At 39.2% G+C, this 23363-nt stretch overlaps 1 protein-coding gene across 1 annotated transcript in view; it reads right to left on the bottom strand.

Moving 5' to 3' along the window:
• Window positions 1-20885, bottom strand: part of LOC141908526 (synaptotagmin-5-like) — a 29903-nt gene extending 9018 nt beyond the window's left edge. The window contains exon 1 of the mRNA XM_074798621.1: window positions 20438-20885. Within this exon, the coding sequence (XP_074654722.1) occupies window positions 20438-20885 (448 nt within the window). The remainder of the gene's footprint in view (window positions 1-20437) is intronic.
• Window positions 20886-23363: the final 2478 nt, after the last annotated feature.

Below are 23363 nucleotides of genomic sequence, written 5' to 3'. Positions count from 1 at the left end.
TCAGGTCGGTTTTCTGCAGCTTTTTATTCTCGAGGTATTTCGATACACACATATATTATAAACACATCCTTGGAACGGTTAACACCAGTATCTCACACGACTGCCGTCAGATATATCCATATTATTACATCAACCCATGGGATATGTACACAGAATCAACACGGTGGAGAAGGGAAACGTGCGGCGCGAGCAACGCCTCGAGGAACGACCAGTGAATATTCTACTGGTTAACTATGATAATTCGTTACTTAGTTCTGATTGATCGTATAACAAATTCACACTGGAATTATGTTGTTATATTCAAGTTCATTTATACAGGCGCGGATCCAGGGCCATACAGTGACTACAGCACAGTGAAAAAACCAACTTTGAAAAGGGCCAGTATTAATGCCCAGCGAGCGAGTTTGAGTTACATTCATTGGTATCATGCCACTAAATTTGTCTTCACATTCAGATTTTTGGTCAAAATTTGCCCTTTTTCGAATAAATTTATAGAGCGACAATAATTTCTTTTTTAGAATAGTGCCCTTTTGAGTACAAAAATGCCTTAGATTGCCTTTTATGATTTTGGGCAATTTATTTCATTCACATTTTGCTCTAGGCCTGCCGCACTAGCTGCATGTGCGATAGTCTGGATCCGCGCCTGTTATATTATCACCAGCAACGGCGAAGAACGGTCGGCTGCCATGATAGTAATTCCAAATCAGTTAGGTTAGTTGACAAGAATTTGGTATATCTTTACCTCAAATCTGGAGCTGATTCAACTTATAGTTTAATCTTAGTCATGCAATGACTAGTGCAAATTGCATCAAAAATATTGAAGACAAACAGTTGTTTGCTTTAGCTGGCTTTGATGCACCGCCACCACATATTTCATAACTCTTATTCTAGATTTGATAAATTTCAATAATTATTTTTAGAGGACGTGCACTGCGGCATCAATGTATCAGGGATGGACTGGTTGCCGATCAATTCAATTCAATTATCGATATATTCAAATCCAAAATAATTTTATTGATCCTCAAATATTGCATCATTTATATCATATCATTTATTGTAGACCATATTTAGCAATGTATGTGTTATCTTTCAAGGCGTCAAAGAACTTTCAAGTTTGTTTTCTTGTTTAATCACTGACGACGCAATTTTCTACTCTCTGCAGACATCGAAACAAAATCCCATCGAAGCGTATAGCGAGACTACTTGGAAAAACTATATACTCCACAAATTAATTAACTTTTAAACGAAACTATCGGGTTTGAAAACCCCGCACGCTAATTCTCAGTTATTTGCCGTACTTTGGGCGTTAATTCCAGTTTACGCGAACAGAATTACGATTGGTTTCGACGTCGTCTCAGATTTTTATCAGAAAATCGCTAATTTCAGTAGCTCCCGAGAGAGGTTGTCGTCAATATTCTACAATGTGGCAGTCTCGAGACGTACGCAGAGCGACAAGTAAAGATTGGATCAGTTTACTTATTTCGCTCGTGTTTCCACTAAATAGCAACAATTCGTGTGTTATTCTATTCCCAGATTGATGTTTTAGACTTTTAGTCTTCTGTCGAATTTCAGGTATAAAGTTTCTGCGCGGCGTAGCTTTCGAGCGATAGCCATTCACTGTTTAATCGGTCGGACTGAAGTAAATCGCGGAAGAAAAATTCAGCGACATTTTATTTCATTTTCATGCATTGCTAGCGGGAACGACGAAAGGTCGCACGGTGCTTGCAATGAGTGATGCAGATAGACAACAACAAACAGCCATTTCATTCAATGAATGAATGAAGTTCAAACCCCCCCCCCCCGAGTTCAATAGGGTGGAATCGATAAGAAAATGCTCGCGCCATTTGAGAAAAATACTTGATGCAAGTTTCTATATCCCTTATCTTTATGTAGATGTGTATCTTTGATGGGCCATAGTTGGACCGGAGTACAATATGGGGCACGTACTCCAGTCGCAATTTTCTTTTGAAAAACAACGGAAATTTTTTCGGGGTGCAATTTTTTCAACCCGTAACTAATAAAGCAGTAGTCCGCTGCTCAAGACTTATTAAGTGCCTGGTAATTGCATTTTATTCATTTTTTTATTCATTCATTTGATGCAGACTCTAGGTCCATATAAACATACATATTATTATTCACACTATTTTCTACTAGATGTTGTCTTCAGGGGCCAACGATTCTTTTCCAATTATTCAGAAGCGGACTATTTATTATCAGATTTTCAGACATAATTTGCCTTATACTATTATCAGATTGCGCTGAAATTGTATCATTTTCCAGACCTTCGAGGATTTGCCCTTCCTAGTATATATACACTTTTCATTTCTTTGTGCTCCTGCCAAAGTCTGTCCCTGGAATCGGCCCTGCATTAAAAATGTCGTGTGCCGTAAGTCGCGATAACATAACTACGGTATAATGAAATATCAAATTGTCAGGGAAATGGGCCCGAGAGTGACTGAACCTGCTCTATTATTGGCTCTTTGAAATCAAAAATGTCATCGTCGGTTTTATTCGCACATCAACATGGCGAGGTAAACAAAAGCGGACGTCAAGTGTATGCACACGACCTTTTGAAGAGGGGATATAATGCTAATTCGTGGTCAGTTATGTATTATTTGGGACTCATCGACAGGTGCTGTTTACAGCCGATGTAAGTTTTCTATTATTTCCACTGTAAGGCAATATTGAGTCTATCCGTCGTTATATTGCTTAAAGCGGATACCGATATCGGTAGGTTTAGATCCGCTGTTTTATTATAAATCAATATTTATTGCTGGTTATACTGACATGGTAAAATTACTTATCTTTTGGGTGAAGTCTTATTTTTCTCAATACATTTCCGTCTTTTGTATCGGCTTATGTCAAGTAGAAAGTCATTATCCAAAACAAAACATGGGAGGAGGGAGGTGTCTTAAAAAATACATTTGAGCATTTCCTCAAATCTCTGATAGAAATGGAGAAACTGAATCATCTCATTTCTAGACAGATAAGTCATTTTTGCATAGGCAATAGACCTTTATTTAGATAACTATATGAAAACGAATGGAAGCTATATAGTGTTGGCAAGATAGTAATTGTGTCATCGTAATGTCGAGATTGTTATCTTAGTCACGGACCATCTGATTTTTACACTTTTTGATATTAAGTCTAAACTTTTTAATCAATCATGATCATTACCAAAACGATAACAACTTTTTGCTCTTAACAGATTCGTATTAGTTTCGGTTTTTTCGTCTTTTTGGGCCGCACTGTGGCGATGGTTTTTAATCTGTAATGGGCGTCTCGTGGTCGTTTTTTTTTACTGTTTTGCGGTAATGGTGATTTCCTTCGCGCTGTTGCTGCCGTTAAACAAACGGACACGAGGACCGCGATCAGGTCAGAAATCCCGGACAAGTGAATCTTTCATCGGATTAGTATGCGCTACCATAACTCTCCTGGCAACAAAGATAGCGAAATTACAATGCCTATTGCTAATTGGTTCTGTATAAAAACGCTTGGGTGTCTTGGATCGCAGTGTTGACAGATACGCGAACAAGAACGTAAATTACGTTACGGCCGGACCAATGCGTTCGCTGCCTTATCGGCATTTTGACCGGCTCGGGACCAAACTAAATCAGTGATTATTTTCCTGGCCGGCAGTACCTCATTTAGATTGTGTCTTCGAGGATTATCGGCAGTAATGGAATAAATTCCGTGTCAATTTAGGGCAATTTGAGGTTCATTTCTCTGTGAAGATCGGGTTGTTAGTCGCTCACGTCCGCGGAGTTCATTGCGTTATCGCCAAAAGGAAATATACGAAATAAACAACGAAAGTGGAAACTTGCGGCGAAGAGAAATTACCAAAGTTGCAAAATAAACCGCAGAAAAATAATCCCCACTTTCTTAATATCATTATGATGATTTCTAAACATGCAGACATGCGCTATCGTGATTATTTGGAAATGAGAATTCTCGGAATGAGAATAATATTTGATCAGGGAGAGGGTTCGAGGGAGGAAAAGAGAAAGCGTATGCATTCATCTGAATATCACAGATTGCATTCTGGTATGCAAGAATTGGTCGGAATTATATTCGCCTCAGTGAATTGTCCATCAAACGGCGTCGTGTGTCCTTCCATCGGTGACCGATAGAACACCGTCAAACGTAATTGTAGCCTGGACTAAAGTGTCGTCGACATTTCTAGATGAAACAACTACCGAGAAATGCTCTCTCTTTGCGTCGTGACGGGGCTTTTTGTAACACCGTCATCGAAATTATATCAGGAGCGGCAACCGACCACCATGGGCCCTGCGGCATGTAGTATTCATATATGCAACTTTCGGGAAATACCAGAGTTTGTTTTTGAGTTTGAAATGCACCGTCAATGCAGGCTCTTTCGCTTCTAAGGTCGGAGTCATCAGTCGTACGGGAGGATGATGATCCAGGGGGAATTATGAGTCCCTCATTTTTAGTGCCCATTTTCTTTTGGTCAACAAAGATAATTGGTGCATTTCAGTGCGGGAGTACTACTTAATATTGCCTTTTTGGACAATGTGCCCTTTTTGAGAATTGGACAAAATTAACCCTTTCGTGCGGGCGTACGCCTAATAATGCTTTTTTGGACATCAAAGTGCCCTTTTGGGAATTGAGTAATTTTTCAAAATTAGCCCTTTAGTGCGGGTGTAGGCCTAATAATGCCTTTTTGGACATCAAAGATGCCTTTTTGACATCAAAGTGCTCTTTTGGGATGTGACTTCAAACCTCTGGATCCACCCTTGAGTAGTTGCCATATAGTCTGTCAATCCGATTGGATTCACCGAGTAACCTCGTCTGGAGTCGCCCTGATGCTGTTCTCGCGCCACCTGTCGCCGAGCTCAATGTCGTATCGACGTTTGGTGACATCAGAGAGAGAGAGAGAGAGAGAGGGGGGTGTTACACCAGTCCTCCTCACACCGCGACGATCGGAATCACCCAGGCACGTTCACACATACCGACGTTCGGAGTCACGCAACCGTCCTCAATCGCTAAAAACCATTCACGCGAAAATAAATAAACGATCGATCGATCAATTAAACACGATGAAGCGTTAAACCGATCTCACCGGCGAGAAAATAGAACCTTCTTATCGGAAAAAATGTTGATTAATGGCCTCATAATAAGTTTACTTATCGAATGAGGATCGGTATAGGGGATGAATTTCGAATCCTTTGTCTCGAATAACCCCGACCTATCGAACTTTATGATTCTACACGATCCCACTTAGTATTCAGTGTAGCCCTTGGTAATTCATTATCATATGTGTAAGATGCTTTATATCAACATCTTCCATGAAATTATTCAAAGTCTGGCCTTCCGTATTCTGCTATCACTCTTGGAGCCGATATCCACTTATATTAATGATCGCATTACGTTTGATTAGGCTCATAACGACTATTTAGTTTTTCTGCATGATGCTAACTTGTCTCAAGGTAAAAGAAATATCTTCTAACATTTATCAAAATTATTTTCGTATATAGAATTAAGCGTAAACAATTTATCCTCAACACAGTGCCTCTAACCATGAATTTATTATTATTATTATTATTATTATTATTATTATTATTATTATTATTATTATTATTATTATTATTATTATAATAACTATTCTGATTACAGCCTGTTGGCACTGGACCCCTCGTAACCATGAACCACATCATGTAATCAAAAGTAATATCGATTATTCATTATATTGTATGTATTGTGAAATGGTTAACGAAAAATGAATATCATTATTATTATCATTATTAAATCCATAATAAAATGACCGATATATATATATATATATATATATATATATATATATATATATATATATATATATATATATATATATATATATATATATATATATATATATATATATATATATATATATGTTAGATTGCAATGATATGGTAGCAACATTTAGCCCGCCTTCTACAAGTTTCGGCTGAGAAAAGAGCCAACTCTTAGAATTAGATCCTCGAAGCCAGAATGTACTTAACGTTGTTCGATGTTCTGTTCAATTCGACGATTATTCAGAATTTCTGTAATGGTTTCTGCTATAGCAAGATGCCACCATTAAATGTCCGGAAACGAATCTAAAAATAATCTATCAATTTTCTTCCGCTCGAAAAATCTCATCCATTCCACCCCGTGTGTAGGGCCTACACTGCGCGTGTACAAGCGTTAATCCTTTCTACATCACTTTTCGTCTTATCCCGGTTCTCGGCAAACTATCAAAATTATTATCTCTCCCTCAGAAGCCGGACTTTGAGTGATAACGCCGAGATTATGTGAGAAGCCATTTTATGTCGCTCGACGCGGATAATTAAAACTTCCCTCGACTCCAGATCCTGTTAAATTCCCACACACGAAATCACGTGATGTTATGAAACTCACGATCGAATTGAGCTTGATAGTTTGAAATAAAAATAGATAAACTGAATGCGACACGGATGGGTAACGCTATAACCAGGAACTGGCAGCGTTCGGCTGGTCATCCACACCACCAATTCAATTCAATTAATACTTTATTAACCTTCGTCGAAACATTACAACGTAAGATATATAACACGCGGACGAATTACAAAATAGCGGGTACAAAAAGGGAAAATAGAAAACAGTTGGATAAGATATATTAAGTGACCAAGCAAAGTTAGAATCATCAGTACCATCACACGTGTTCAAGGCTCGCGTGAGGGAAGGGGAAGGGAAAAGACAATAACACATAATTTCATTATGAGAAAAAATTTCGGTGTCACTAAGTACACGATGAATATGAATTTTTCTTCATGAATAAATATCCAAAAACAGTCCAAAAATAAAAAAAGTCCGCGCGTAGGTTTTCGTGTGCAGCGCATTACACGCAGCGTTGACATGATTATGCCTGCAGACTCCTTCACTTAGAAACACGGTACGATCTACGATCTTCACCCGACTGAAAATGGCTCCCGGGGAACCTTTCAAATCGTTCTCTTTATTTTACGGCTTAGATAAACCGTATACGTGCGGTAATTAATTTTTAATATCTGACGATAATCACCTGGCGAGTGCGCGTATATTGAGTTTAGTCGTTGATTCGTAAATACGTATAAAGTTTTAAAAACTTTGAAAAAAAAGATTATATACAATTTCTGTTATCGCTATCGACATAATCAAACGATTTGCCGACACGATAGGGGCCCATAGCTTACTTAATTAATTCTCTTTTACTTGATCAATTTGGTTTTATATCACACTCGAGGCTCAAGTGGAATTTGACAAATTATTGCGTCGCGCGTTTCTGGCCGCGTCGACGTTTCTGGCGGAGATCGATTTCATTAGACTGGCGACAGATAACTGAATAAACGTATTGGCACGTCTAAAGTGCTACAAATTAGTCTACTGCGCGTAGAAAGTATCTTGACAGTTCATCTATTTGAATTTAAAACTAATGATCATTGAATACACGAACGAAGACGAGTATTACCAGACACGACACGTCTCGGTGTCTTTCCCCCTCTGGGATCGGATCCACGCAGTCTAATATCGGAGATTCTCGAGCAGCTTTTTCACCGAGTGACGGAATAGATGGTGATTTACAACTGCTGGAATTGTTTTGGTAAATTTTTGTCGTCCGGGGATATGAGATTGTCAAACGAAACATGTACGTGTTTAATGTGTTCCTATTCGAAATGATGAGAAATATTCGGAATTGCACACACGCGCACTTATAGCTCTGGATCGGATCTCTCCATGGGACATTCAACACGCCCAAAGCCCCTAACAACGATTTATCTTCTCTCGATTCAAAACTGTAAAAACTACATAAATCAGCGCCTAAATTTGTTATCTTAACTCAAGTTCACGTGGCATGAATCGGTAAAGACGCAAGGATCAGCCTTTGTAGAGGGAATCCAACAATGATAACGATGAAAACAGTCTAAAAATGTAACTGAAGCTGTAGCTTATTCAACGCTTAGACTATATCCTAATAGTCATCTTCAGGAAAAATGAATTACAACAAAAATTGTTGTGGTAGTAGTTTATTCTTTATCAACGTGTGTACTACACTTGTATGACAGATAAGCAAAATTACTTAACAAAGTAGTTTAATACAAAATTACGTGTTGAAAAAACAGAAATATCAAGTTGATGGGGTAGCTATATTTACTCGGTTTCGTCGCCTCGAAGCATTCTCCGTCCTCTGAACATTGATATCAAATATCTTCCAACAGATCTAAGTTTTCCGATTGAATTAGTAGTTAGAAGTTGAATAAATGTTGCCATGCTAGGATGCGTTCTAAAATAACGAGGTAAGAGATTACTTCAAAGCGAGTTGTATGAGGGACGGTTTCTGAGGGACAGGACATGAGAACGTGATATTCATACGTATATTATGAGATATATATACAATCCAGAGACAAAGAGACTAATTCAAGTAATCAGAGATGACACAAGCTAAAAGAAAATTAACGTAGAAACAGTTGTCCACGCTAACATAAGTTAAAGAGAAGCAAGCCAAAGCTTTTTGTAGGTTGAATAGAACAAATTTATGGATTATATACTATATTATGTATATATATACTATCATAATAGATCGAAATCCAGTCAATTTTTTCTCTCATGAACTGACAGATTTTGCCGTCATCGCTTCATTACTATCAAAGTAATTTTGCATCTAGGCACCGCATGTTCGACACGTATAGCAGTCGATTTAAAAGTTCTAGGGCAAAATTACACATGTGCATCACGAAGTGCTGTTAAGATTTCCAGATTGCGTTGATTGTCAGCCGATTCGCGTTAAATTGAATTAAAACTTCATTAAACTTTTACTCCCGTCTAGATGCTTAACGCGGCACTTCCGTTTCGGCAGTGGACCGAACTGCAACACGGTCGGGAGAGACTAGAATATAAATCAGCGACTCGAACGGCGAAACGAAAACGAAAAAGAGGATTGAGTTATCTTAATCCGATTAAAAGCCCGAAGACTGGACGTTTCCTGATCTAGACCGCGCTCTAGGTAAGACTGATTACTTCGTGCATTTGCGGGATGCAATGCGCGGAGCTTTAGCTGACAGATATTTGACATGAATAATAACCTCGGCGTAGACGCTATCACCAGCCCACCCCAAACATGAACCGTAGTATAATTTACAACAGTAGGACAAAAAATCACGTACAGTCTGATGATGGATCAGGATGTGACATTGAGTGAATATTTAGTCCGGTAAAACGGCCATGATTTTTAGTTATTACAGCGCTGTCAGACCGTGACAGATCTCGTCAAGTCAGGCGATCTCTTTTTTTTGTAAAACACGATTTCATAAAGGAGTGCGCCAGGATCGGTTTGGTTAGCATAAACCATTATCAACCATCAAAAATAATTCGCCGTGGACTACATATCCAAGCTCAGCCTGGCAAACAATGATACATCTTATCTATAGTTCAAAATTAAAAAGTTGAGTGGATGTAAGAGGCCCTATATAATAGTGGTTTCGCTGGAATCTTGAATCGACGATGCCAAAAGCTACAGAGGAAAAATATCACAGGAACAAATACATTTCAGATTTCGTTTGAAGGAAGTAACAGCGTCATAAAACAGCGCGGCGTTTCTTTGAGAGTAGTTCCGTCGTTTGCATGAATCAAAGCAATTCTGTTCGAGATTTCACATTTTTCACTCAGGTAGCCTTCGATTTCGATTCGTTGCAATTTCCCTTTTATCCGGAAGTTGGGATTGTGTATAAATCCGGGAAGGCGTTACTAATGACCCATTACGATACTCGCTGATAATTTCTTTCTATACGCTCTGTCAATATCACGGTCATTCCGCCGTTTGACTCCCTCGATGCCTCTGTTCTAATCTCATCCCTACTCTTGCAAGTATCCATTTACAGATCCATTTTACTCCAGCCTTCATTCCTAACCTTTTCAGTGATCGCATTCTATAGCAAATGCATTCAAAAGTCGATTGTCTGTATTCAATTCGATTCAATTCAAAGTTTATTAAAATACATCTTTGCAAAGAGCAGATAAAAATAGAACGATAACCACACTCAAACGTGGTGAACGGATAATCAGATAAAAACCCACTATCTACAGATTAAAAGAATTTAAAAACAAGAATTTATTTCGAATAAACGAAAAAAATGTAAACAATACAGTGCCACCTACAGAATCCATTTGTACAATGGTACCGATGAATGTTTTCGCTAGGAAAAGGTGGCATCTGGCGATTATTATGAACTACACCAACCAACCAACATGGCAGCCCGCGAGATAGGAGCATCACAACACCACTAAACCAGCTTTCCCACCAGGTGACGCGACGAGCAGTAGATCTTCTGTTGTCAAAATAAGTTCATTTTAATGAACTTAGAACTGGATATTAAGACCCCTGGTACCATGCATTATATATCAGATGACCCAAAAATTTACAATTAATTCATTCTTCTACTGAAATGTGAAAGAAGCCGAACGCGGACGACCGACAATCTACTAGCGACACTTGGTGGATCCTCGCCTGCCATACGTGGAATCCTTGATTGCCACAGTAGCGGTGCGGGTACCCCATTGTGGTCGAGATTGAATGGGGCTAAATCCGGGGTCGCATCTTCGTCCCGAAGTCTTGCACTGAGTACACGTCAACCAGCGATTTGCATCAGAATCTAATTATAACATGATCTCATAATATCCAATTACGCGAGTTAATTCATTGTGATTTCAGATTTTCCTATCGCAAGCAGTGACGTTTTCGAAGTGGTTAATGCACCGAATAACATCTCGCTCGTTATCTAGACCTAAACAGGAGCAGGTGCTATATGACTTCCAACTAAACGACATAAAACATAAGAGTTAGGACAGGGGCGTAGTCGTAATTTTAGATTTTAGATAATATCATTTCCCCAGCCCCGCGGTAGTGTTCATACGAATATATCAATATAAAAACTGATAATTGTCTGCAAGGGAAGAGTCATCGTTATTTGTTGTGTGTTTGTAGCCGAGTATATCCGAGATGAGACACCCGAGTATTCATCACTAGAATTGAGAGGCTCACTATTCAATAATCAGGTGTTCATCAATGTCTCCCGTGCGGTGTGTACGGATTAATGGACCATTAAGTGTCGTACATACATAAAACCACTGCCTCCATCCACCGCCAGTACCACCGGCTCCAACGACAACCAGATCCGTATCTTATCAGGCAGTATTCCCATCTAAAGTACCTCGAGAACGAACGACCGGTCTATTTCAGCAAATGTTCAACACGGTTTTATCGATGTCGTTATCCTTTTTACCAGGGTTGCGTTTCGCCATTCGCACGCACGCCTCTCGCAGTATCTCAAGGACCTGTTTTTAACCGCGAACCGTTTCGTCCTTTGTAGCATCGCACAACACGCCGTGTACAATGTAGTATCTTCGATTCGAATTCTTCATTTCATATCACCAGGCACCAGTCTCACGATGAAAGACGGGAAACGGGACTGAATACTATCAACACGGGTGATTTGACACGGAAACTTTTTGTTCGCAGCATCGACGGTTTACGCATGGTTGTGGCTTTTCTTTTTTACAATGACCCCACCGATGATAATGAATTTCTTTTCGCTAACTATCTGTTGTGATCGTGACGCGAATGTCAACGATCGGAGGTCATTCGCGAGGAGCTATTGAGGTGTTTCATCGGCGACTGTGATATGAATAAAATAGTTGTTACTATTCATGAATAGTCTGTCCCTTTGCGAGTTGAACGCCACCGAACAACAAATATTGAAACATCAACGATATCGTTTTTTTACGACTGACACCAGACGACTAATGAGGAAACCTCTGAGCGCCTGGCGTGTTCATTATTTTTGCATCGTACAGAAAAAGCTGCAGCCGGCACCAAAAACCGGACGCTCGGCGCTGAACAGGGTTCCACCGGGACCTATATCATACACAGATTCTTCAGTTCATTTTTCTATTATTCACACCCGAGTTGCTGAGATAATCTGAGTCGCCGTATATTAATCCGACCATATCTATACTTGGATAAAAAGCGCCTTAAATCCGCATATGGACATCGCGGGATCGATTAACCGATACCAAATATCTCAGCAGCAGCAGCAGCAGCAGCAGCAGCAGCAGCAGCAGCAGCAGCAGCAGCAGCAGCAGCAGCAGCAGCAGCAGCAGCAGCAGCAGCAGCAGCAGCAGCAGCAGCAGCAGCAGCAGCAGCAGCAGCAGCAGCAGCAGCAGCAGCAGCAGCAGCAGCAGCAGCAGCAGCAGCAGCAGCAGCAGCAGCAGCAGCAGCAGCAGCAGCAGCAGCAGCAGCAGCAGCAGCAGCAGCAGCAGCAGCAGCAGCAGCAGCAGCAGCAGCAGCAGCAGCAGCAGCAGCAGCAGCAGCAGCAGCAGCAGCAGCAGCAGCAGCAGCAGCAGCAGCAGCAGCAGCAGCAGCAGCAGCAGCAGCAGCAGCAGCAGCAGCAGAAGCAGCAGCAGAAGCAGCAGCAGCAGCAGCAGCAGCAACCCAGAGAGAATATGATATGCTAGCCCTCGGCCAATAAACCCCAGAGCGTTGGCTGCCACCGCGTTTGGTTTATACGCCTGATTACAAAGCGGCTAAGTGATATAACAAATAGCGGAAGTCGTGAAAACAATCTTCAAGACGTATTTTTCTGTCGGCTGTGTATAAATCACTCGTTTGTGTTTTTGACGGTTTCTTCCTGAAAGCTATTTAATCCCGAGCGTCATAAAAAAGCGGCGAGGATTTACTTAAACCTCGACTGTTTAGTGCGACGACGGCGTATATTGTGAAAATTGATTGTGAGACATCACAACTCGTGTGTAGTGGCTTACAAAGCTTACTGTTCACGTTCGGAGTGATATTATTCTTAAGTTATTAAGATTTCTATTTGCATAATTTCACATTATCGATTTAGAAGATAGTGGCGTCCATTAGCAGCTTTTGAATGTCTGACTGGAGCTTATTAAGATCGTACTATGCGGTTTTGCGGCCACTTATCATAAGGCATACACTTTCATTCCCACTGAGACTTTAGGGCTATCATCACTTGTGAGAACTGTTCGCTGAATATCTGTAAATTTTCTTTTTTATTCTTCAGATATAATAAACAAGTAATCGGCCGGTCGTCGCCTTTAAAAAAAGAAGTATTTTGCATCGTTTAAGGCAGCCAAAGGGGCCGGTTATGTTTGAGATTTATACTTGCTAGTCCACATCCGCCAGTTACGTGACTTACGTCTGTCGAAACGAGAAAACGATTTTTTCGCCGGAAATTGTCTCCTGAACATAAGATGGAACATGTCGTGAGAACGTCAAAATAAATTCGTATGATCTACTAATGAAAGCATTATAGATAACTAAAGAAAATGGACGTAATTTACTCGGAATTGAGCGCGTTCAACGTGAATGTGTATGATCACTGCCGATCAACGGCGGATTAATATACACGGGGCTAATACAGATAGTTATCCAAATCGGGGGATGTTTCGTGAATGATCGAATAGATTGAAACTCGAGGAGTCATCGAGTACAGGAAATATGCTGCTACTCAGGAGAATCAAGAAATTAGCGTCGAGGCAGGTTGTTAATAGCCCACGTTTGAGACGTTGAGACTTTGAGACAGGCGTACTTCGACGTTATATAGAATTTAAATATGCTTTTCAAGCTGGCATGTTTTCTCATTCAGAGAAAGAGCGTAGTCTCGTTAACCTTTGTTCGGTGACAAAAATGAAAGCAAAATTGTTTTCTCAGTCATAAGAACATCCAGTTTCATTTATACTTCTAAAATGAAATGAATGACATGATCATTCAATTCTCATACCGAGCTATAGGTTAGCAAAACGTTTTAATCCCGATGACTGCCTGCAATTATAACGTAAGCTGACTTCATCTTCTTCATTTCATGGATAGAAGAAATTTAATATAATAGCGCAGATGAAAAACCTTACGGGCAGTATATCAGCCATAATGATTGAGCTCAACTCCCTTCCGGCTTGAGATTCTATAATAACAGTGTTTGACTGTGTGTCACCTTACTCCTTCTCCGCCACCTCCACCTCCCCGCCGCCGCCATCAACTCACTCCTTATATAACTCGAATATACCTCGTCATGCAGTGCTCTTGTATGAAATTCTAATAAATCAAAGCCATTCATATTAACACAACCATATCCGGTGAGAAACCGTCGCGCGATGGATTCGAATGCGCACATGTTTCGTTCTTGCGGGAAATTTAAAACCTCGAAAGTCGAATTATGAAAGGCCCGAAAATGTACAATCAACTGTTCGGAATACGACGCGAATTTTTCCTCAGAATGCCCACTATACGTCGATGACTTTCATTTGTTTTTATTATATTGTCTGCTTAGAAATTTTAGATAAGCAATAGCACGGGTCAAGGTAGGATTTTTTGCAACCAATCGTCGGAAAATCCTATACCAACAATTACAGTGTTGTACGGTGACCAATCAGCAAATAAATTTGTGTTTGAATATTCATCAATCAACGGACTTTTTGTTGATCTTTCGTTCCGTGTGTGGCGTAAAAAATGACCTTCGCAGTATTTGTGAGAGTCATGAATTTTCCGCTGTCCATATTATCTGCGATGGTGATCGAAAACTGATAAATTGGTGTTTCATTTATACAAAAGGGTGATGTATGCACGTTTGAATACTTCACGAGTCGATCTATCAGTGTGCGCGATAGGCAGCGCAGAATAAGAAAGAACAGCTGAAAAAAATCTTTGAGAGCCACAGAACATCGAATCCCGACAGAGTATACTCTGTCGGGATATAAAACAGAATACGACAAAAGTTGGAATTGAAAATTCTCGACCAATTAACTGCGATGGTAATGGATGAAAGCTAAGAATTCTTGTCATAATGAAACCGACTGGTTATGGAATAGAAAACTGTCTCCGAGTTTAATGAAATTGAAATTGTAACGTTTGAAATGATACGGCATGTATATAGATAGAGACCGGTAGATTTATAAACAAGAAAACTAGCTTATTGACGCCTTGGCAGAAAAATAACACATATACTGATCATCAATAACGATATTCTGATTTTGAATATATCGACAATTGAATTGAATTGGCCGGCAACCAGTCTATCCAGGCTAGCCACACAAAATTCATGATCAAAAAGAAACGAAAATAGTTCAAATAGAAAATAAAAGTCATGGAATATATTAAACAAAAATTACGCCAAAATTCACAACTGTGATTATTATTCTATAACGACAATATTGATTACGTAGTGCACATCGACTAACGCAGTAATAACTTGTAGCAGTTATCAATGTATATATAAATACATTCCGTAAAAATCCTCGCGTAAAAGTCGTAACAATAACGTATAAACACATTATTGCAACGATTTTTACGGCGACAAAAAACATACGTTCGTACATGAAATCAGGCAGACCTGAAAGGAGAATAACCGCCGTCTCACTAGAGGTCATCGTCAGGTGTGAGGGAATAACTAACTCTCCCCTGTAGATATATATATATATATATATATATATATATATATATATATATATATATATATATATATATATATATATATATATATATATATATATATATATATATATATATATATATATATATATATATATATATATATATATATATATATATATATATATATATATATATATATATATATATATATATATATATACCGTTTGTGTTTAGGTATTCCCTCACACCTGACGATGATCTTTCGTGAGAGTTCGAAACGTTCTGTCATTTTGATTTTTGATTAGATAAATTCTTGGTTTAAATACTTTTAAAGCTGAAAATAGTGGGTTTTCAATATATCATCTATTCCCCAGACCTCGGAAAATCTGTAATGCGTAGCAACGTTTCCGTAAAAGTAGTATGAACCCAGTCGAGACAAAACCTCTCAATTAAATTACGGAACGACGAGCATCGGCTGCAGTCGTGATCCTGATATTATGAGATACGATCATAATATCTACTGTCGTCTGCGATACGTATACATACATATATAATTACAAGTATTGGTCAATTAATTACATTTATATACTCGTAGTGAGAGGGCAAGTCTGCGTGGAAAATGACGTCTACTATCATTATCGTTTATTCATTCGCTATCCGTGTGGCGCATCCGTTCGCTGAATGCGTCCCTGGAAGTCGAGTATACGTACGTGACAATAAACGCGAATCGAAAGGCGCTGGAGACTGATTATGTGAGCTAGATTTTACTCGTCCTTGAACACCCGAGAAGCGTTCGCTCATACATAAGCTACAAAGAGTTATACCGTCTACGGGAAAGACTTCAATTTGAAAAATTAAAAATCTAATGAAATCTCACTTTTCTTCTTATACGATGTTTTTGTTTTCACGTCAATTTTTTATCGTCAAAATTGAACGATCAGTCAGCAAATAATTATCCGAGAAGTCAACTGTCAATTAGAATCATCGACCGTGTTTTTGCTTTACGAGTCCGTGTCTCGCAAAACGATTGCGCTAAAATGCCCTGTTGTTGGTTAGAGGTAAGATAAACGGAGGTTTTATCGATTGAAAAAAAATCGACGCCAATCGTAGAAGATGAAACGTCGTGTGTTCGCATTTACACACACTCAGACACGCACACACGCACAGCTGCCTGGGAAAAATTCACCGATGCGTATACAGCGATTAATAACGAACATCTCCGAGATAAATTAATCAAATTAGGCGCGCTGTGTGTTTTCAAACCGAAGCAACAATATTGGATTGAAGGTATGTACCACCGGTGCTAAAATGAAATAGAGGAGTGTTTGTAACCGGCGGCTGTCATTACAATTAGCGCGCAGAAGTGTTTTGCGTTTAAAAACGACTAGATTTGTTGAAAGATGAAAGCAATGAGGGAAAACCGCTCTTCTATCTTACACTTAGTCTAATTTCTGTCATCAAAGGGATGATTTTCATCATCGAGAGAGCGATCTTTTTGTCATTATCGGTATGGCAACACACACGGGATGCTAGGCCAATTTAAAGACATGATATATACAAAACGAAACATGAAATCAGAGAGCAAATTTGAAAGATAGATTTAAAAGGTGAAATGGAGAACAATCGAGGTTTGTATTAGGGACTGGCGTTACGCATGCTAATGGTAGACATTAGATTAATTGCCTTTGAAGACGCCATATTGTCTTGTAAGCTTATCCCCTATGGCTATTGTGTTTGTTACGATAAATGAACTGTTAATCATCAGTTTTATTGAGTTATTTAATTGGATTTTAGCGTTTCTTGTGCGAGCCGCTATATAGAATGCGAGGCTGCAGTAGCCGCCTTTCGAAGCTCTCGACACACACGCCTACAACTCAATCGAATAGTATCCGAGCAACAAAGCCTTAAAAACAACTCCAACAGCCACAACACGACATGGAATCGTCATTAAAATACCTTTCAATATCTCCGTGTGTCCGCGTCAACCCGATACGGACACATTTTCGAGCGATTGAGTTTTGCTTTCAATTGGAATAACCCAGACGCCTGGCTACAACACGGATGTGGGCAGATAGACATTCCGTTGTTGTTTCTACTATACTTTTCTACGCTTTGTGACTTTTCAATACGGATGACAGAAATTGCTTCATTATTCATTGACGATTATGAAATTACCGTATGTTTTTCATGATGCTCTAATCACCCACTACCTATTGAAACTGGTAGATACCAAAACATACCTAAACAAAATTGATGACGAATTCAATTATGTTTTGGAATGTAATTACTTTTCGAACTTGCGGAATGTGTATATACCCCAATTTTCACAGCAAACCTAACTATTCACAAATCTAGTAATTTTTTTAATTCAAACGATAGAAATATGTTCGGAAAACTTGCAGTGTATGTTATGATATTGCGTAGGAGTATTGAAACTTATATTTCCATGTTTTTCCACTTTTGTTTTTGTGCTCGAAAAATTATGTATAATTCGAAGCAATAAAGAATAATCTAAATAATCTTTTTCATGAATGATGAATACGGATATGAAGACGACGTAACCATTAATGAAACGAGCAAAATTCGCCACAATCACTCTAGTAATTGATTCGAAATGTATTGATGAATCGATCTGGTTGACGCGCTCCTGTTTTAACCTGGTCTGCGCGTGGACACGCCCGTGTATATAACAGAAATGAAATTGATACAGTTCACGCAGTGTTCATGAAGCCAGATAGTAGAATAGCCCGGTGCACTCTGTCGCGGTGAATAGATAATGAGTTTTTAACCCATTGTATAGACATTTAAAGAAAATATTTGAAATTAAGTTAGTTAAGTTAATACTCAAGAATCAAGAACATATGACACTACGTTTCAGACTCTCTCCGGACACCATCGTCAGGTCAATAAAACGTTTCGGACTTTCTCATGAGACCTTTGTCAGTTTTGTTGATCTGGCTATAGAGAATAGAATAGAATATGTTTCATCGCTCGACATAAATTCAGTTGCTTAAAGCACGGAGCAAAAAATATAAAAAATTCAAAGAGAGATATTTCGATACGTCGTGCATTTTAATTTAGATTTTTTATATATGAAATTCCTTTTCTTTTCATCTTGTGAAATTTGTATATAGAGGGTTTTAAACTCATCATGCAGTCAGACGTTGGGATCATCAAGATTCACCATGTTCATTAGCCGGTGGCAATCATAGTCAATTCGACATTGAGATTTTACGTATACGCAAAAAAAGGGTGTCTGTTTTTTATGCAAATAGTGAAGAACAGTGAGACAGAATAACGGGGACTTGGTATCGACGCTTCAGATGGCACAGGTGGTGGTTATATCGTCGCCAGATACAACGCAAAATAGTCGACACACTGACAATTCTAGTCAAATCTCATCTCGAATATAACTATAATCAATTTACACCCGGAAATGAATGTTAAATTTGGACGCAGCTTTCGGGAATTCGAATATTAACTATTCACGATTTCTCAGAAATTTGATGTCGTTTCATTCGATTCTCGCACGAATTTGACGAGTCAGTTCATAAAATGCGTCAACATAGACAAGTTCGATTTCAGCGAAATCTTGATTTTCCCCCAATTATTTACGTCATAATCAGTACACTCCAGATCGTTTTATCAAACGAAGTCAACTTTATATGGATGGTATTAGATTTAGATGAACGACAATAGATTTTAATTGGAATTCATATTGCGACCCTTTTCCCTCCATAAATACCGGAAGCATTACAATTTCTGCACAAACAATTCTTTGCCTGCTCAATGAGAACGATAGGTCACTACGGGGTTCGAAACCCCCAGGAGAATACTTTGGTTCCGGTCAAACCCTCAGATATTGCCCTTTCTCACATTTGCAGCAGGGAAAAAATCTATCTTTTCATCGGGTGTAGCAACAGTATCAGTCGTATGTCATTGATAAAAGTAATAATGGTATATCGCGAATATGAACGAATAATTGCCGTATATTAGCCGTCAATTCAACTGTAATGAGCGCTATAGTAACCAAACACAGTAAATAAAATAGCAACCGGCACTCGTTCCATTTGTAAATACTGAACGCGCCGTGGTTCGGCAAGAATTCATCGATGTTTGAATTAATACTGTGAACACGACATGTGCCGGTGTAAAACTGAATAAAACGCAAAGCCCGCTGAATTTTCAGGTGCGGAAATCAATTCGACGAGCTGCTGCTGCTGATGCGGCGGCGGTGGTGGTGCACCAAGTATCGCTTAAAACATCATCGTATCGTAACCACTGGCCGGCTTGTAACAGACTGTGGCACGTGGGGAGAATCGCTGACGATTCATTTCATCACGATTGAGTATAGCCAATGTATATCGCTCAAAACACTAGCATTTCTCCTCAATTCATTACTGAACTGATGAGTTTAATCGATAAAAGTCAAGACTTAATTTCATCGAGTGATGCGTCTCGCTATAAATGAAATTTTACCATCGAATCGTTTTTCTTTTTTGTTGACCTTTAGAAAATCATTAGGTTTAACATTCAAACATATTTGATGATGGAAAATTCGATAATTGATCGATTATCACGACGCTGATTCTGAGATCAAATCGACAATGGAAATAGAAATTCTCACAATTATTTACGAGTTTCCGAATGCGACTGCAAAATAGAACCAAAACCAGCAATAATTGTGCCACTTGACCTAACAGAAATCATCACGTTCACGACGATATATTGTATACGCGGGGATCATATGCGTGGTTTATTTGTTCAGTCGCATAAGTTAATGAAATAAAGCTTATAGATTTTTATCACGTGCAAACCATCGACACGAAATCACGGATTTTCTCGATAAGAATAAAAGTTAGCAAAAAACCTAACTTTCCCGGACATGATTTCGATACGAATTCGTGGCAATAGAATTCGCTTTGATGATTTGAAAAAGGAAGAAATTGAAAAAAAGAAAAGAAAGATGCGATACAAAAGTATAGTTCCTACCTTCATCACTAGTATCATTGTGCATTAAAGTCGCTACTAAACTTTGCGCCCGTTTTTTTCTGACCACATCCGGCGGTACCCAGAACTGTTCCGAGCCTTGTTCGCTTTCGCCGTCCGTATTTTGAGGCGTGCTCGGGTTCGAGCCCATATTCCCGTATGCGAATATGTTCGGCGTCAACAGCGGTCCATATTTCTGCTGGCTACCTCTCCTAATACTGGCGATGGATAAACGTGGCGACGACGTGTTGGAATACACTGGCGACGGTTTATTTATACGGCGGATCTCCTCGTCGTCGTGTTGTAGCAAGCTCCGCTCAAACCAATTGAGACGGTAGCGCTTCGAACAGCATAGAAACATCACTAGCAGCGCTAGACACAGAACCACCAGCGGAATCACGATATATAACGCCAAAAGATACCCGGGGATACTGGAATATATCGGAGACATGTTTTCAGTCGGTTCAATCGCACCTTATTAGTTCAGGTGCTGCGAGGGTATATATATACAACTGAATTCTACCAGTCAAATTAGTTATTTTGAACGCAGGCGCCGACCCCGACCAGTTTAAAAAACCAGTTCCATGTCTTCACTATCTAGATTTTGTTATATCGGCAAACTACGTCTAAAAGAGAAAAGAAATAGAAGATCTATATCATGTAACAGATACATTCATTTGAATTTTATAAAGCAAAATATAAGTTTCTAAACATTGTCCCAATAAATTATTCATCGCTGTGAAGATTTTTATTATCAGAGTCGTTGCGACTTGCCCAGACACGAAAGTAACTTCTTTCACAACATTATCTAATTGAAAAGTGGACAGACGAAAGACGAGATTATGAATATGGCTATGACATAACCATGAATAGCGCTCCGGGTCGGCGTCGACTTTGATGAATCTGTTCAGTTCATCGAATGCAGATTCAGCGCGACCAACAGCGGCGAATTTCACGAAAAAGCTTTTTCTATCGATGAAAGATATAGATGAGGATGCGAGTATATGTATATGTGTGAAAATCCGGCTAATAATCTATTTCACGGCGTATTCCGAATGCAATAACTGTCGATGCGGCGATGGACTTCCCCGTATACCACGAAAAAATGCTTAATCTTCTTAGGTATCTTCAATGTAACGTAACCAGTTTCATGGTATCGCTCTATTATTTATATAAAAGTGTTATTATTCGTTTTCGTGTATCGAGTTACACGAACATATTTAATTCATCGAACGTATATTGAAAAGACGCAGTCGACGCGCATCGCCATAATCCTGATATAGCGGCTCTAAGGTGAAGCAAAACGTTATATATAAGATCTTTGTAAAATCTAGATACTGTTGAATCAATATGTCCTCATCGTAATGCTTAAATGTATGAAAGTATATTCAACAAATCATTGCTCTTTTGATAGTTTTTTCTAAGAACTGATTGGGCTAATCTATACACGATTAGTGTACAACGTTTGTTTTGACAAATTATTCCTACAACTAGTGACGTATGCTAATGTATTTGCCACGAGTTATACCAAAAAATCCTTGAAACTCATTTGCGCACAAAGTAGTCTGACAAGGCTAGGTGAGGAAATCTTCCCTAGCTTTCACGGTGACAGGCATTTGCAATCTGAAAAGTTCCGCTAACGAACAATTCTAAGAATTCTGAGAACAGTAAGTCCTCCATGAAAATCAGCGCGTACGTCCACAACGACTGATATGTTAACCTCGCATGCCAGATGCGACTATGTGAACGGTCGGATTATCCTACTAGATATAAAAGTAAAGACTAGGAGATTAATCCTCAGCCTGACTTTTGACATGTACCCATTTAAGGATTAGTATTGTGATTAGATGATGGCCAGGGGGAAATTTCTGTTTGTGACAAGTTTACGAGAATATTCCAACATTATGAACTGGTAAACAATAAACATTCCATTTATGAGCACGAGCTTGTATCATCAGAAAGTTTCATTTTCCCTGTAACGGATGCACCACAGAATAATATGTATAAAGGTAGGAGTATGGAATGTTTGATGATGTTTGGTATCGACAACATCTCTAATTGTCGATTTTAAACATCATGCACCGATGACCTCACTTCAGAAGGTTCACATGCTTCTCACAGACAGAAATTAATGAAGACTTTTAAACATCGTCTGGAATCGGTGTCTGAATAATTTCATCGCGCAAAATTGGCCAAATATGTGGTAGCCATGACAGTACCGAGCCAAACCAACACGTTCAAGAAATTCTGATTGGAGATAGTGGGGGACTGAGACTAAGTTGGCTAATTCCTGCCTACACCCGCCGGTGAATTGACTAGCCCCACTGGTTCTAAAGTAGTACCGTATATTGTCCAGGGGCCGAACACGAGTCGATTGTAATCAACGTCACTTGCTTTCATCGGCAAACACAAGCATTACCGCAGTACACGGTTACTGGTATCAGGTATAACCGACTTTCTGCCAGTGAGAATCACAGTCAACCAACAATAACAGCTAATTTACTTCTATTCACGACCCTATTGCACAATCGAATATAAACTAATACGCCAACAGCTAAGATGGCCGCTAGGCAGCTGCTATGGTGAAGGTGGTGCGATGCGTTAAAAAAACATCGGTGAAATGCTTCGTGAATATCCGATGGTGCCAAAACACTAAGGTGTATTGATCAGATCCTGTGCAAAGCTTTGATAAAATACGTTTATTTGATTATGTGATGAAAAACACGCGGTAAAGTGGTGAACGGTGTCTTGTTAGATGGAATATATTGATCCAAGTAGGTCTGGCTTAACGTGCTTCTCGTATATACCCGCGAGCTTCTGTTTAACCAATGATTTTAATATACAGGCAACCTCTTGGAAATGATTTCGAAGAAGTGCTTTCGATCCTGACGACATTTTATTTTTGAAACGAATAACATCGAGGCATATG

This window comes from Tubulanus polymorphus, chromosome 7 (assembly GCF_964204645.1).
Source record: "Tubulanus polymorphus chromosome 7, tnTubPoly1.2, whole genome shotgun sequence".
Taxonomy (NCBI): domain Eukaryota; kingdom Metazoa; phylum Nemertea; class Palaeonemertea; order Tubulaniformes; family Tubulanidae; genus Tubulanus; species Tubulanus polymorphus.
This window is presented reverse-complemented; position numbering and strand designations above follow the sequence as displayed.